Source organism: Cannabis sativa, chromosome X, assembly GCF_029168945.1.
Source record: "Cannabis sativa cultivar Pink pepper isolate KNU-18-1 chromosome X, ASM2916894v1, whole genome shotgun sequence".
In the NCBI taxonomy this organism is placed as follows: Eukaryota; Viridiplantae; Streptophyta; class Magnoliopsida; order Rosales; family Cannabaceae; genus Cannabis; species Cannabis sativa.
In genome coordinates, this window is record NC_083610.1 from 22,311,589 (window position 1) to 22,324,139 (window position 12,551).

The 12,551-nt window shown below is 29.1% G+C and overlaps 2 protein-coding genes across 2 annotated transcripts; one reads left to right on the plus strand and one right to left on the minus strand.

Annotated features, from left to right (window-relative positions):
• The first annotated feature begins 737 nt into the window (after positions 1–737).
• Positions 738–4,317, plus strand: LOC115704503 (protein SRG1). The gene is made up of 4 exons (XM_030631708.2): positions 738–1,121; positions 1,410–1,657; positions 2,383–2,707; positions 3,826–4,317. Exons 1-4 carry the CDS (start codon positions 855–857, stop codon positions 4,066–4,068), a joined length of 1,083 nt encoding a protein of 360 aa, XP_030487568.2. The 5' UTR covers positions 738–854; the 3' UTR covers positions 4,069–4,317.
• A 5,544-nt stretch (positions 4,318–9,861) lies between these two features.
• Positions 9,862–11,223, minus strand: LOC115702688 (stemmadenine O-acetyltransferase). Its single transcript, XM_030630116.2, has one exon. It carries the CDS (start codon positions 11,221–11,223, stop codon positions 9,862–9,864), a length of 1,362 nt encoding a protein of 453 aa, XP_030485976.2.
• Between the last annotated feature and the right edge of the window lie 1,328 nt (positions 11,224–12,551).

Below are 12,551 nucleotides of genomic sequence, written 5' to 3' on the forward strand. Positions count from 1 at the left end.
TCGTGTATAAGAGTCATTCATTCCGTGGGTGTAAGGGCCCAATGGAGGCTTGAAGCGGGGACGTTACAAATCTTCTAATTGAAAAAAGTGCTATTATCTCATTTCATATCTAATAATAGCTACACAACTATATATTTATAGACTTTCACATTCTTTGCAAATTACTAATAAGCACCAATAATATTTTCATATTCTAATATTTTTCAACCTTCTCCTCTTGGTGGTAAAATTAAAAATAAAACTAAAAATAAGCACAAACATATAAGGTAAATACTAATTACAGCCCATTTCATATTTTATTTTTATTATTTTTTTAAGCCCAAGCCCAAAAATCTCTAAGCCAACACAATCAATCTTCTTTTATATTATCTTTTCTAGATATTTTATCTATATTTTTCTTTTTTAAAAAATAAATAAAAAAATTATTAATATTCTATGGATCAAATTGTAATGAGATAGCATGTAACTCTGTTTATTTTTTAACGGGAGATCAAACCTAATTGTTAAATTTAACAGAATATTCTTTTATTTTTAAGTATATTCTGTTAAACCAAGAATGTTAAACCAAGAAATGCCGTTAGATAGGCACTTTTAATATATAAAGATATGAGAAATGTTAAAGGGTACCAATAGTGTCTAGCACTTTTTTATGTGTTAATGTCGCTATTGGTCCAATTAAGTATTTGGTATCATATAATTTAATATAATAATTTTTAGAAAGTATTGCTAGTCAATCACAACGCGACATATCGCAAAAGTGCTAAGCACCACTAATACCTAATAGCAATGCTCTATATATAGAGAGAGAGATTGATCAGATATTGGATATTATTATTGATCACCTCTTGAAAGTTATGGACTTTCGAAGCTCTAATGTGGTTGTGCCATGTGTGCAAGAATTGGCAAAAGATCCCAATATGGTGAGTGTTCCACCAAGATACATACGCAATGATCAAACTCAAATTGATCAAACCAATAATTCTTCTGTAATTTCTTCTGATGAAACCCCAGTTATCAACTTCCAAAACTTATTGCTTATCTCTCAATCTCATCACCCACAATTGTATCAATCTGAACTCAATAAGCTCCACTCAGCATGCAAGGAATGGGGCTTCTTCCAGGTATAATTTATATTTATATATCTTTCTTAATATTGTGTTTTTGATACTCACATAGTTATAATAATTAATTAAGTCTAGATACATCTTATAAATACTGAAAATAAAATTCAACTTGCTTTTTTCTCTATTTAGTAAATTATTCTAACTACGATAATAAATATGGATTCATGGTTCATTTTTTTGAGAGTGCACTAGTACAAAGCACCCTATATAATATTTTATATTGAATTAATAGTTTTTCTCAATAATAATAATAATAATAATAATAATAATAATAATAATTTGCAGTTGGTAAACCATGGTATAAGTGATTCTTTGGTGGAGAAAATAAAAGAAGGGATAGAAAAATTGTGCAAACTGCCGATCGAGGAGAAGAACAAGCTATGGCGGAATCCAGGAGATTTAGAAGGCATTGGAGATCCTGTTGTTTTTTCTGATGAACAAAAACTTGATTGGAAAGATGAGTTATTTCTCATTACTCTACCACTTGCCTTGAGGAACCCTCACTTATTTCCAAATCTCCCTCTTCCTTTCAGGTTTATTTTATTTATTCTTATTTTTCTTTTTTAATTCCTTAACAATTACATCTTCAAATTTAGAAAGATGCTAAAACTTATGTCTAATTTCACCAAAAATATATAGCAGGACCGGGCAAGCTGGACAAGGCCCGCGTCTAGGATTCACTCATTCTAGGGACCTAAAACAATATTTTCTCTTTAAAAATATATAATTTTTTAATAATTTTTAAAAATACTACATATTTTTTAAATAAAGAACCTATTAATTTTTATTTTATTAAGGTCCACTTAATTTTAGGGTCAACTTTGATGTATAGTAATGTATTATTAAGGCATATTTGCAAATGAGTGCGTAATTATTAAGTCTTGTCTGGTAATTACTAGGCTAGTAAGATAGTAATAACATTATATATTTTAAAATTCAGATATAAATTGATAATTATTTACTAATTGCCAAAAAATAATATTTTTTTAAAAATTAAGACTGAAAATAGAAAGTTTTTAGCAATAATTCTCATCATGTAACTAAAACTCTTTAATTATCTCTAATTACATAATTAGACAAATATATCAATTTATGTATAATGATTTTTAATTACACTCAAATCCAAAATCTCTATAATTTTCTAAACACCCATTTACCGATAAACTTTTTAATGTATATCTTTTTAAAGCAAAAATCCACTAATATTTGTATATGTTATTATCATAGAACAACTTCTAACACACACACAAATGTGCAGGGAAAATTTAGAAATTTATTCATTGCAATTGGCAAAACTAGCCAAAGACATAATTTCCCAAATGGAGAAGGTTATAGGAATAGAAAGCAAAGAAATTTCCAAATTATTTGAAGATGGAATACAATCAATGAGTATCAACTATTATCCTCCATGCCCACAACCAGAGAAAGTTACAGGTGTGGCCCCTCATTCTGATGCATGTGGCATTACCTTTCTCCTTCAATTGAACCAAGTTGATGGCTTTCAAGTCAAGAAAGATGGCATGTGGATCCCTATCAAACCTCTCCCAAATGCTTTCATTGTCACTTTAGGAGATCTGCTAGAGGTAACTCTAAATTTACATAAACTACTTTTGGTAAAAAATTGAGTAAATACTATTTTGGATCCTCTCTTTTGTAAAAGTTACAATTGGACTTTCTGTTTTGTAAAAGTTACAATTGGACTCTGTATTTTTCAAAATGGTACAAAAAGAATCCTGAACTGATTTTTTATCAAAATAAAATTTAATAAAAATCCAATATAATTTTAAAAAAAGTTGTCAAAAATTAAGCCCAGACCTGGGCTTAATTTTATCATTTTTGAAAATACAGGGTCTATTTTGTCATTTAACAAAACATAGAGTCTAATCTGTAACTTTTACAAACACAAGGTCCAAAATGCTATTTACCTTAAAAAAATTATATACTTTTAAAGATTTTTTAAAATATTTTTACAGTGTTTTTAATAAAAATAACAAGAAAATTACATAAAAAATAATATACAAATAATTAAAAACCAACAACAAAATAATAAGAGTATAACATGAAAAGGCTATTTTTTTTTTAGAAATAAAATCTTAAAAACTGTTAAAATGTTTGAAATTTTGTACAACTCTACTTTTAATTATTTTTTTTGTTGTTGTTTTTATGTTTTTTTTTTCTTAAAATAATTTTTTATTTTTTTTACTCTATTTTTCAAAATATTTGATTAAAATTATATTTTTTTTTTTTTTTTAATTTTTACATCAGACCATACAGAAGCTTATTTGTAGGGCCAGCCCTTAGCACTAATGGACTGAAAAAACGTATTGTATTTAAAGTTGGGTTTGAGTAATATTAGACCTATTTTATAAAATTTACAAAATTACCATTTTTTTTCTCTATGTCATTTACATAATATATTTATAATACATAAATAATAAAAAAATTATTTATTTTTTAAATTTAAAACTTAGCTACATTTAGTTAAACATTCATACATAAATTACATTTTTGATGTGTAATAACTTATCTATTGTAAGTGTTATAATTAATTGGATTGATTAATGGACACAACACATTATTTATAATAATGGTACATATTTTGTATTAGATTATGTAAATAATATATTTTTATATTTGTAGCTATTTTACAAAAATCGTCCTATATATATATATATAAAATACATGTAATTTATGGTTGCAGATTATAACAAATGGAATATATCTTAGCAATGAGCACAAAGCAATAGTGAACTCTACAAAGGAAAGAATGTCTATTGCTACATTTCTTAATACGAATGAAGATTGTGAAATAGGCCCAGCACACAGCTTGATCACTCAACAAAATCCTGCCCTATACAAAACACTGTCGAGTAAAGACTATGTAAAGGGTATATTTTCACGTGAGGTTTATGGAAGATCTTACGTTCAAGAAATGAAATTGTAAGCTAATTAATTATTTGACAAGTTGCATGGGGTTTAATAAATCTTAATTACATTACTACTTGTATAAGTAATGTTTTTATTATTTGTAATAATTTGTTACTATATAGTTACCAAATATACTTTGGAAACTATGTTTGTTTGGTTTTGTTATTTCCTTTCGATATTTGTTTTGTGCTTTGCGTGAGGTTTGTAATTGTTTCCCTTTAATTTGGTTTTCAATGAATTGGGGTGATCTAAGTCAATTAGCTGTTATTCTCAAAATTAATATTTACCTTAAATAATGTACTTTAATAGTATTTGGGAAATTTAGCTTAACATCCTTAAATGTAAATTATGGTCTCTTAATATACTACCAAATTAGAAGAAAGGTATCTATACTTTTAATATCTTTTCTTCCTAAAAATACCCTTACATTTTTAAAAGCCTCTCTCTCTAACTCTCTTACTTTAACTAAGTCTCCCGTCTTTACCCCGAAGCCCCAAAATCCACAAGCTCAACCACACCCGAAACCCCTGACACCCTACCCATCGTCAGAGTCTCAACCCATCACTCGTTTTCTATGTTTTTTTTTTTTTTTATGGTTTTCCATTTTTGCAATATGTTGCAATATTTAGCGATTATATTTACAATGATAGACCAAATATGAGGTTAGAGATGAAATTTAGCAATGATTAGCGATATTTTACGTAATTAACAATGTTTAGCGATGCTTTTAGCGATGTATTTGCCATATGAGACTAAAAAAGCATAGTATATCGCTAAACATCGCGAAAACTTGAGTGTGAGTTAGTAACATTTAGCGATGTGATTGGCGATGTTTAACGATTTAGCGATATTTAGTGATGTTTACCGACATCGTGAAAATTAGAAGAAAAAATATGCGAAAAACAAGAGATGGGTTGAGAACTTCGAAGATGGGTGGGGATTTCAAGGGTTTCAGGATATGGTTGAGCTTATGGATTTTGAGATTTTGGGGTGGAGACACTACAAAAAACTGCTACCTTTTGTGATAATCTTTTAGTCACAATATAATTTTTTTGTGACTAAATGTGACTTTTAGTCACAATAAAAAGTTACTTGTGACTAAAACTTAATATTTAGTTATAAATTGTCACTAAATATTTAATTTTAGTCATAAACAAATATTGTAACTAAAAACACATTTAGTCACAACAAATCGTAATTTTTGTGACTAATATTTTTAGCCACGGACTTTTTAATCACAACATAATAATAATAATAATTTATATTGAAATATATTTTTATATTGAAAAAATTTTATTTGAATTTAATTTATTGTTAATTTTGTAGGAATCAAAAATTATTGTAGTATTTTGTTGAAGAAAAGAAAATGAAAGAAAAAGTAGCAACATTGAAAAAGAAAGAAGCTCAAAGAAAAAGAAAAGAGAAAAGAAAGGCCCAGCAGCTCAAGGCCCAAGTTCCTTCTCATCAGCCAGCTGTGGACCCCGCAATCCTCGTCATCAACAGTTGGCGCATCCCTATTCGTTTGCCTGTCCAACGCAGCGCCCAATTGGCGCAAATCTCTCTCCACACGCTAGACACATGGCAGCTTGGGATTGGCCCACTTCTTTCACTGTCCTGTTACATGATAAATCAATCACAATATTAATTCAAACTCAAACTTTTCACTGCCAATCAACAATATTCATGATCCAAAATGAGAGTTTAATACACATCATTCACCTCCTAAACAAGATAAATTTAGAACTAGGAGATCCTAGTAAAGAACAATGCCTAGAGAATTCACTTTTGTTTTTAATTTATTTGCTTATCATGTCTTGTAAATGGCTCTTATATATTTTGGTGACCAAAATGATGATGTGGTGGTGCTCTGGTCAAACTCTCGTGAGGCTGGTTTCATGAAGAAGATGAACAAGAAGAAGCAAAAAATAAAAAATAATATAAAATAAATTTATAATTTTAAAATATATTTTTTACTTTTTATTTTATTTTAAAATTTTTAATTAATAAAATTATTATTTGGACCAATAAAAAATTGACACGTGTCATTTTATTTGGGTTTAAAGGATCAGTTAGAAAATGGACCAACAGATTTATAGAAAATGTGACTTTGGGGACTATTTGTAACGTCTCGATTTCTTGAGACGTCACACTTGCTAGTCTGTTCAAACCATTTATAATAAAGACAATAAACTAATTTATTGAAATAACAAAAGCATGAGATCTCATTATTTTAAAACAAAAATGCTTGATTCATTTATAAATTTTTAAACATTAAGTTTTACAAAAGTAATCACGAGCTCAAATCTTTAACGAAATATTTTTAAATCGAGCTCGCCATCCTCACTGTTTAGTTTTGCCTTACCTGCACACAAAGTACCCGTGAGCTAACGCCCAGTAAGAAAAGCTATGTAGGACATAAACACCCCACCCCCCCCCCCCCCAAAAAAAAAAAAAAAAACTAAATAACATACCCATATATCAATATCACAACATCAAATCAATTCATACCATGCTTGCATACATATAACAGCATGTCATATCACATCTTATCCTTACATGCAATATAACATTATATCACAGTGTAATCTTAATGCATGCTATACTCACACACATAGCACACAGTGTATCTTATCGCACATTGTCTTCACATACGATAATCTACTCCAACTCATGTTGATCAGACATGAAGTATAACTTTCCCTGCCTTGTGCTATTTTCACACTCGGCATCCAATAGGGCAATCCCTTATCACAAGCTGTACTCACTCATGATAGGATAACCTGCAAGTAAACCCATACAAGCAGCCAAAAATATATACTGTAGTGCTATGCTCACACCAGCAGCAGAAAACCTATTCTATAAGTGCGATTCTCACACAAATAGTCAAAAGCCTTATCACTATCACATACTAACAATACTAACATAAACAACAATCCACCATAGAATAGAACATGTAAATACAAACCCATAATACAGTTGTATGTTTCAACATACACCCTGTGCACAGATGTCCACTCTTCTTACCTTAGTTGCTAAGTATATCCTTTTCTCTCCCTCGAACCTCTTGTCGAGTCTTTTATTGAGGGCAAGATCCTAAATCCAATAACACAATAACACTTAAAATATATTAATTCAACCATAACCTAAGATTAACAATGAAATCTTCATCAAACTACACAACACGTAGGCCAATTTCACTTGCATGACACACCAAACACAGTCATTTATCACTATGATTCACACCAACAAATATGATGTACTCAAATGAATATTTTTTACGTAAAATATGAACTCATACAAATACTTTTTATGTGAAATTTTACTAAAATATCATTTATTAACAAAATATACAAATATGTAATTATTTACCTAAATCAGAAACTAGCATATTTCTTAATCATTTATACAACTTATAAAACACATTTAATCTATCAAGAAATACGTACAATTTATTATTCATATTTATGTACTAATTTACACTTCAAATTGTATATAAAATACCAATTAATTAAATAAATAAAATAACAAAACATCTCAACCTAATCTTAAATTTATTTCATAGACTAGAATTATATTGTAACATCATATTGACAGTTCTCAAACAGTGAACACAATTTTTTTTTATTATTTATTTTAATTAAAATCTAATTAATTAGTTAATTAATTATAGATAATTATAATAAATATCTACAATGATTAATAATTTATAAACCTTATTCCATATCATAGCATATATAGTAAATAATATTAAAAAAATACCTTTTACTTTTTTAGCATCACCTAAGTATTTTCTATAATTAATTAAGTATTAATTAAATAAATTCATGAAAAATACAAAAATGATCGAAAACTAAATCTAACCATTTGAACACAGTTTATAGTCTGTACCAAGCCCCAAATAATTTACTTTGAATTTTCTGAGCAACCTAGGTATTTTTCATAATTAAATTTAGAAATAACACAAATAATTCATGAAAAATACAAAATTGACTAAAATTTAAATCTATCAATTTTGTAACAGTTTATATCTCATAAATAATCATATAAAATAAACTTAGATTTTTCTGAGTAATCTAAGTATTTTTTTCTAATTAATTTAACAAATAAACTAAATAATTCATAATAAATCAAAGAGAATTACCCCAAATAATGTTTTTTTAACTTTTTTTTTTCTTTCAAATTTACGGTTTGTGTTTCTAAAGTGGTTGCAGCGCTAGTTACAATAGGAGTTTCTATACGATTTTTTGTTACAATTTAAGTTGCAGTGCTAGTTGCAATAGAAGTTTCTATGTAGAATTCCGTAAAAATACAAAAAAAAAAAAAAAAAAACTTTTTTGAAGTATAAAAGTGAAAAATACCCTAAATCAAACAATTGCAAAAAAAATTATGAAATTTCACCAAACACCCTAAAATAATATGTCGAATCGAAATCTACAAAAAAAAGATGGGGAAAACATCTCAGAACTGCCCAGAACGCAGTCGCCGGCGTTCACGTTGGTTTTGTGGCTGGCAAAGTATAACTTTGTCTCCAATTGCTCTTGACGAGTCCTTTCGATTGGAGAAGCTTTCCACAGTGCTTAGGACCTCAAAACGAGTAAGAACCCCAACATAACAGCCCCAATGCGTCAGATCAGAGTCATCTTCTCCAACTCCGGTGTATCGTCAATAATAGAGCCAAAAATGGCAATTTTCGTATGGGGCCTTAAAGCTTCGATTCTTCACGTCAAAAATGATCCTTAAGGTCCCATAAGCTTAAATACAACCTTTTGTAAACCCAGAAACGATTCAAACACGTTCAAATTCGAGATCGCTCAAGAACGTGTATGAACATGCATGAAAATGGTGAATCTCGTTCGGGGTGTTTTCGGACTGTTTTAATACGCTCAAACCCTTTCTTAGAGTCTCAAAAGCCCAATGAAAACTCTCAAAGTAACCCAGAACACGCCCAACCCGAAGAAGGAAGAAAAGAAAAAAAATTAGTTGCTATGGTGGTTCGTTACGGTCCCGACCCACACACTCTCTGCCTCTCGCTCTTTTCCACGACTTCTGAAATCTAGGAGTCGATCTCCATCATGTTAAAATGAGAATAAAGAGGATCATTTAAACCGAAAGTTTGAACGATTCATTCCCACAATTTTAGCTATTGTAACCATACGTATAAAAAAAATAATAAAAATAATATTTGTATTAACTATACCATATAATATCATTATATAATAATATTTTCTATTACTATACCAAAAATAATAATAATAACAGATATTATTATTCTACAGTATTATAAAATTAACACATAATATCATTACTATTACACCTATATAACAATAATAATATTTATTGTAAATATTAAACATTATACATATGCCAAAAAAAAATAATTATTATATCATCATAAAAAATAAACTTATACATATTTAAACTTATAGATATTACACTATTACCGCCAATTTTTAAGGTTGGAGACTATTCTGCATCAACTCTAAGTTTTTGAGGACTTTTGCTGCAATTATCTCTACCCAATAAAAAATATTCCATATGTATATATATAATTTAACTTCACTATTTTTATTTTTATTTGAAGGGAATCAATTTATTCAAACAGCAAAAACATATTACAAGAAGGAGCTTCAACACCTTTGAGGCATCAAAATGTCCAAAAACTATATTTAGAAAAACATAAAAAAACAACCAAATAATGAGCAAGCTCTTATTAGGCATAACAAACAAGCTTATTAGGCATACAAATAGAATAAAACCACATAATTTATTTTGAGAGACTTTTTATATTATATTATGAGATTTAATATTATTAAAGATTTGAGTTGATATTATGGCGAGAATAATAATTAGGAGTGATAAATTTGCGAAGCATTTCATCAGCTTCAAACTTGGCCATATCTTCTTCATTCAAGTTAACATAAGCTTCAATTCCATCACCATCACTTGTGTCAAACAAAGCAATGATTTTATCAAAACTCCAAGCACCTGTGCTAGACCAATCAGGCTTACCCCAACCAAAATCAATTTCATAAAAATGGAATCGACTCAAACTTGTAACCTGAAATTCAATCACCTCACCTCCCCTCTTCTCAATACTTTCTGAGTTTTGTTGGATCTTACTCAATTCATCCTCTTCTCCCATTTGAAGTTTACGAATATACTCTTTGTTCATCTTCTTAACTCCTTCTCTTATCTTCTTCACAAGCCCACTAGTAATGGAAGCTTCCCCATTAATACTCGAGGCCGGAATTTGTGTGCCTGCGTACACTAAGAAGTTTCCAAATGAGTTTTCAGCCAAGGGTGGATTCATCCTTGGATGAAGATTCACAGTGTGCAAAATGGTATAAACCCTTTCTTTTTTCGGCTTTGTTATTTTCGACACTGCAGCCTCATACCTACTTATTATGAAAGTAGATAAAGTCTCAACACGAGAAGGTCGAATATTATTTTCTTTGTCCCAATACATTGCTCTTAAGGCCTCAATAGCGAAACCATTGAAAACAAAAATCTTTGATATGACACCCTTTTTCATGACATCAGTCTTTATGTCAATCAAGGATTGGGGTCTAGGAGGAAACAAAGTTGCCGAAACAAACTCAGGTTGAAGCGATTTTGGTAACATGGTGGTGGTTCCATCTCGAGCCATCATCGCCCAAGTTTTGATAAACCTCATCCATGATAAAGCGTCGGCAATCTTATCAGAAAAGTTGATACCAACTACGATTCCTCCACACTCGAACATGTTAAGTTGAACCCCGAATAGAATTTGATGAGCATCATCACTTTCATCGTGACGAGACATGAAAGGGCAAAAGATGCCGAGTTCTTGAGCTATTGGATTGGACAAAACTTGGGAAAGTCGCCCATTCACTTGAGCTTTCACAAAGGGAACGCCTTCGTCGTTGCAATGGATGAGTTGTGCATGCTTATCGAGTCGTCCAGCTAAAGGGTAGTAATGTGTTAAGATGGCTGATAAGGACCTTTTTAGAATGTTGGCTGGATCAATATTGGTTGTACTACTTTTCATTTTGTAATAAAACACCAATGGGTCATAGAATATGGGAGATGATTGGTCAAGTAATGACAGTTTGTAATGCTCAAGATTTTTAGGAGTTGGATAAGATGGCTTGATAATCTCAACAGAGATTGCTTCAACTTCAATATTCATCATCTTTATTTTAAGAATGGTTTTATCAAAAACAATGTGATATTTGTGAGTGTGTGATCTCTTCAATTTGGCCTCTTATATTTATAGCGTTTTTCTTTTTTGAAAAATAAATATAAAAAACTACTTCATATGATACCCATGTTTTACACAAACTTCAATATAAAATATTTTATTAATTTTTAAATACCATTTCTCTAATCACTAGTTTCAATATAGGTTGGAGAGTATGCATGTGTATAGGTTATGGAACATTGTTATTACGTGCCTCATCATCTTTTATAAGTAGTGCTATTTAATTGGTTAGCGATATTTTTAAAAAATAATTATTTTAAAGGGTAAATAACTGCCTAAGTACTTACAGTTTTAAGTTTGTAAGCGGCATAAGCTCAATATTTATTTTTAGCGGCATAAGTACTCAATATTTGTAAAACTGTAATTTCTTTCAGTTTCATCAGTACAGACTCCATTTTGAATTTATTAAAAGAACATTTGGAAGTAACTGATACTATAGTAGAACCTCTATCCAAGAATACAGTTGGGACCAAAAAAATTATAAAATAGAGTTACACTAGAAAAAAAAAATTCAAAATACCAAAAAATATCAATATAACAACAATGACATTAAACAATCATAATAGAATTATTTTTGAGTATAAATATTTATACATGTATTACAATTTAGAATAAAATAAGTAATTCTACATAAATAATTTTATAAAATATGTGTATATATTTTATTAAGATGTAATTATTTTTATATAGAGGTATATTTTGTTAATACGGGACTTAGAAAATGTATAACTAATTACAATTTAGAGGTTATTCTTATTTATAATGGGCCCAAATTGGGACTTGATTTTTTTTATAATAAATTAGAGGTTATTCTTGAATAGAGTATTCTTAAATACAGGTTCTACTGTATATGTTTCTATCTAGACCCTAATGATCTAGAATTTAGGCCTTATATGTGCCATGTTTAAGACAATAACAGAGTCTGTACTGACAAAATTAGAGAAAAATTACAGTTTTACAAATATTAGGTACTTATGCCGCTAAAAATAAACAGTGGGTTTATGCCGCCCACTTACAAACTTAAAACTTTAATTGTACTTATGCCGCTATTTACTTTATTTTAAATTATATAAGATCCGATACTTAATTGCACTAATAATAATATGACACCGAACCGAACGTGTGTTAATCCATATTATCATGAAATAATTAGTCAGCTAATTATAATTATTATGAAATTTCTAACTCAAATTAAAATAAAAACTCATTAAAATTAATTCCACATTATCATTGTTGTATCATATGTTAATTATTTTTAG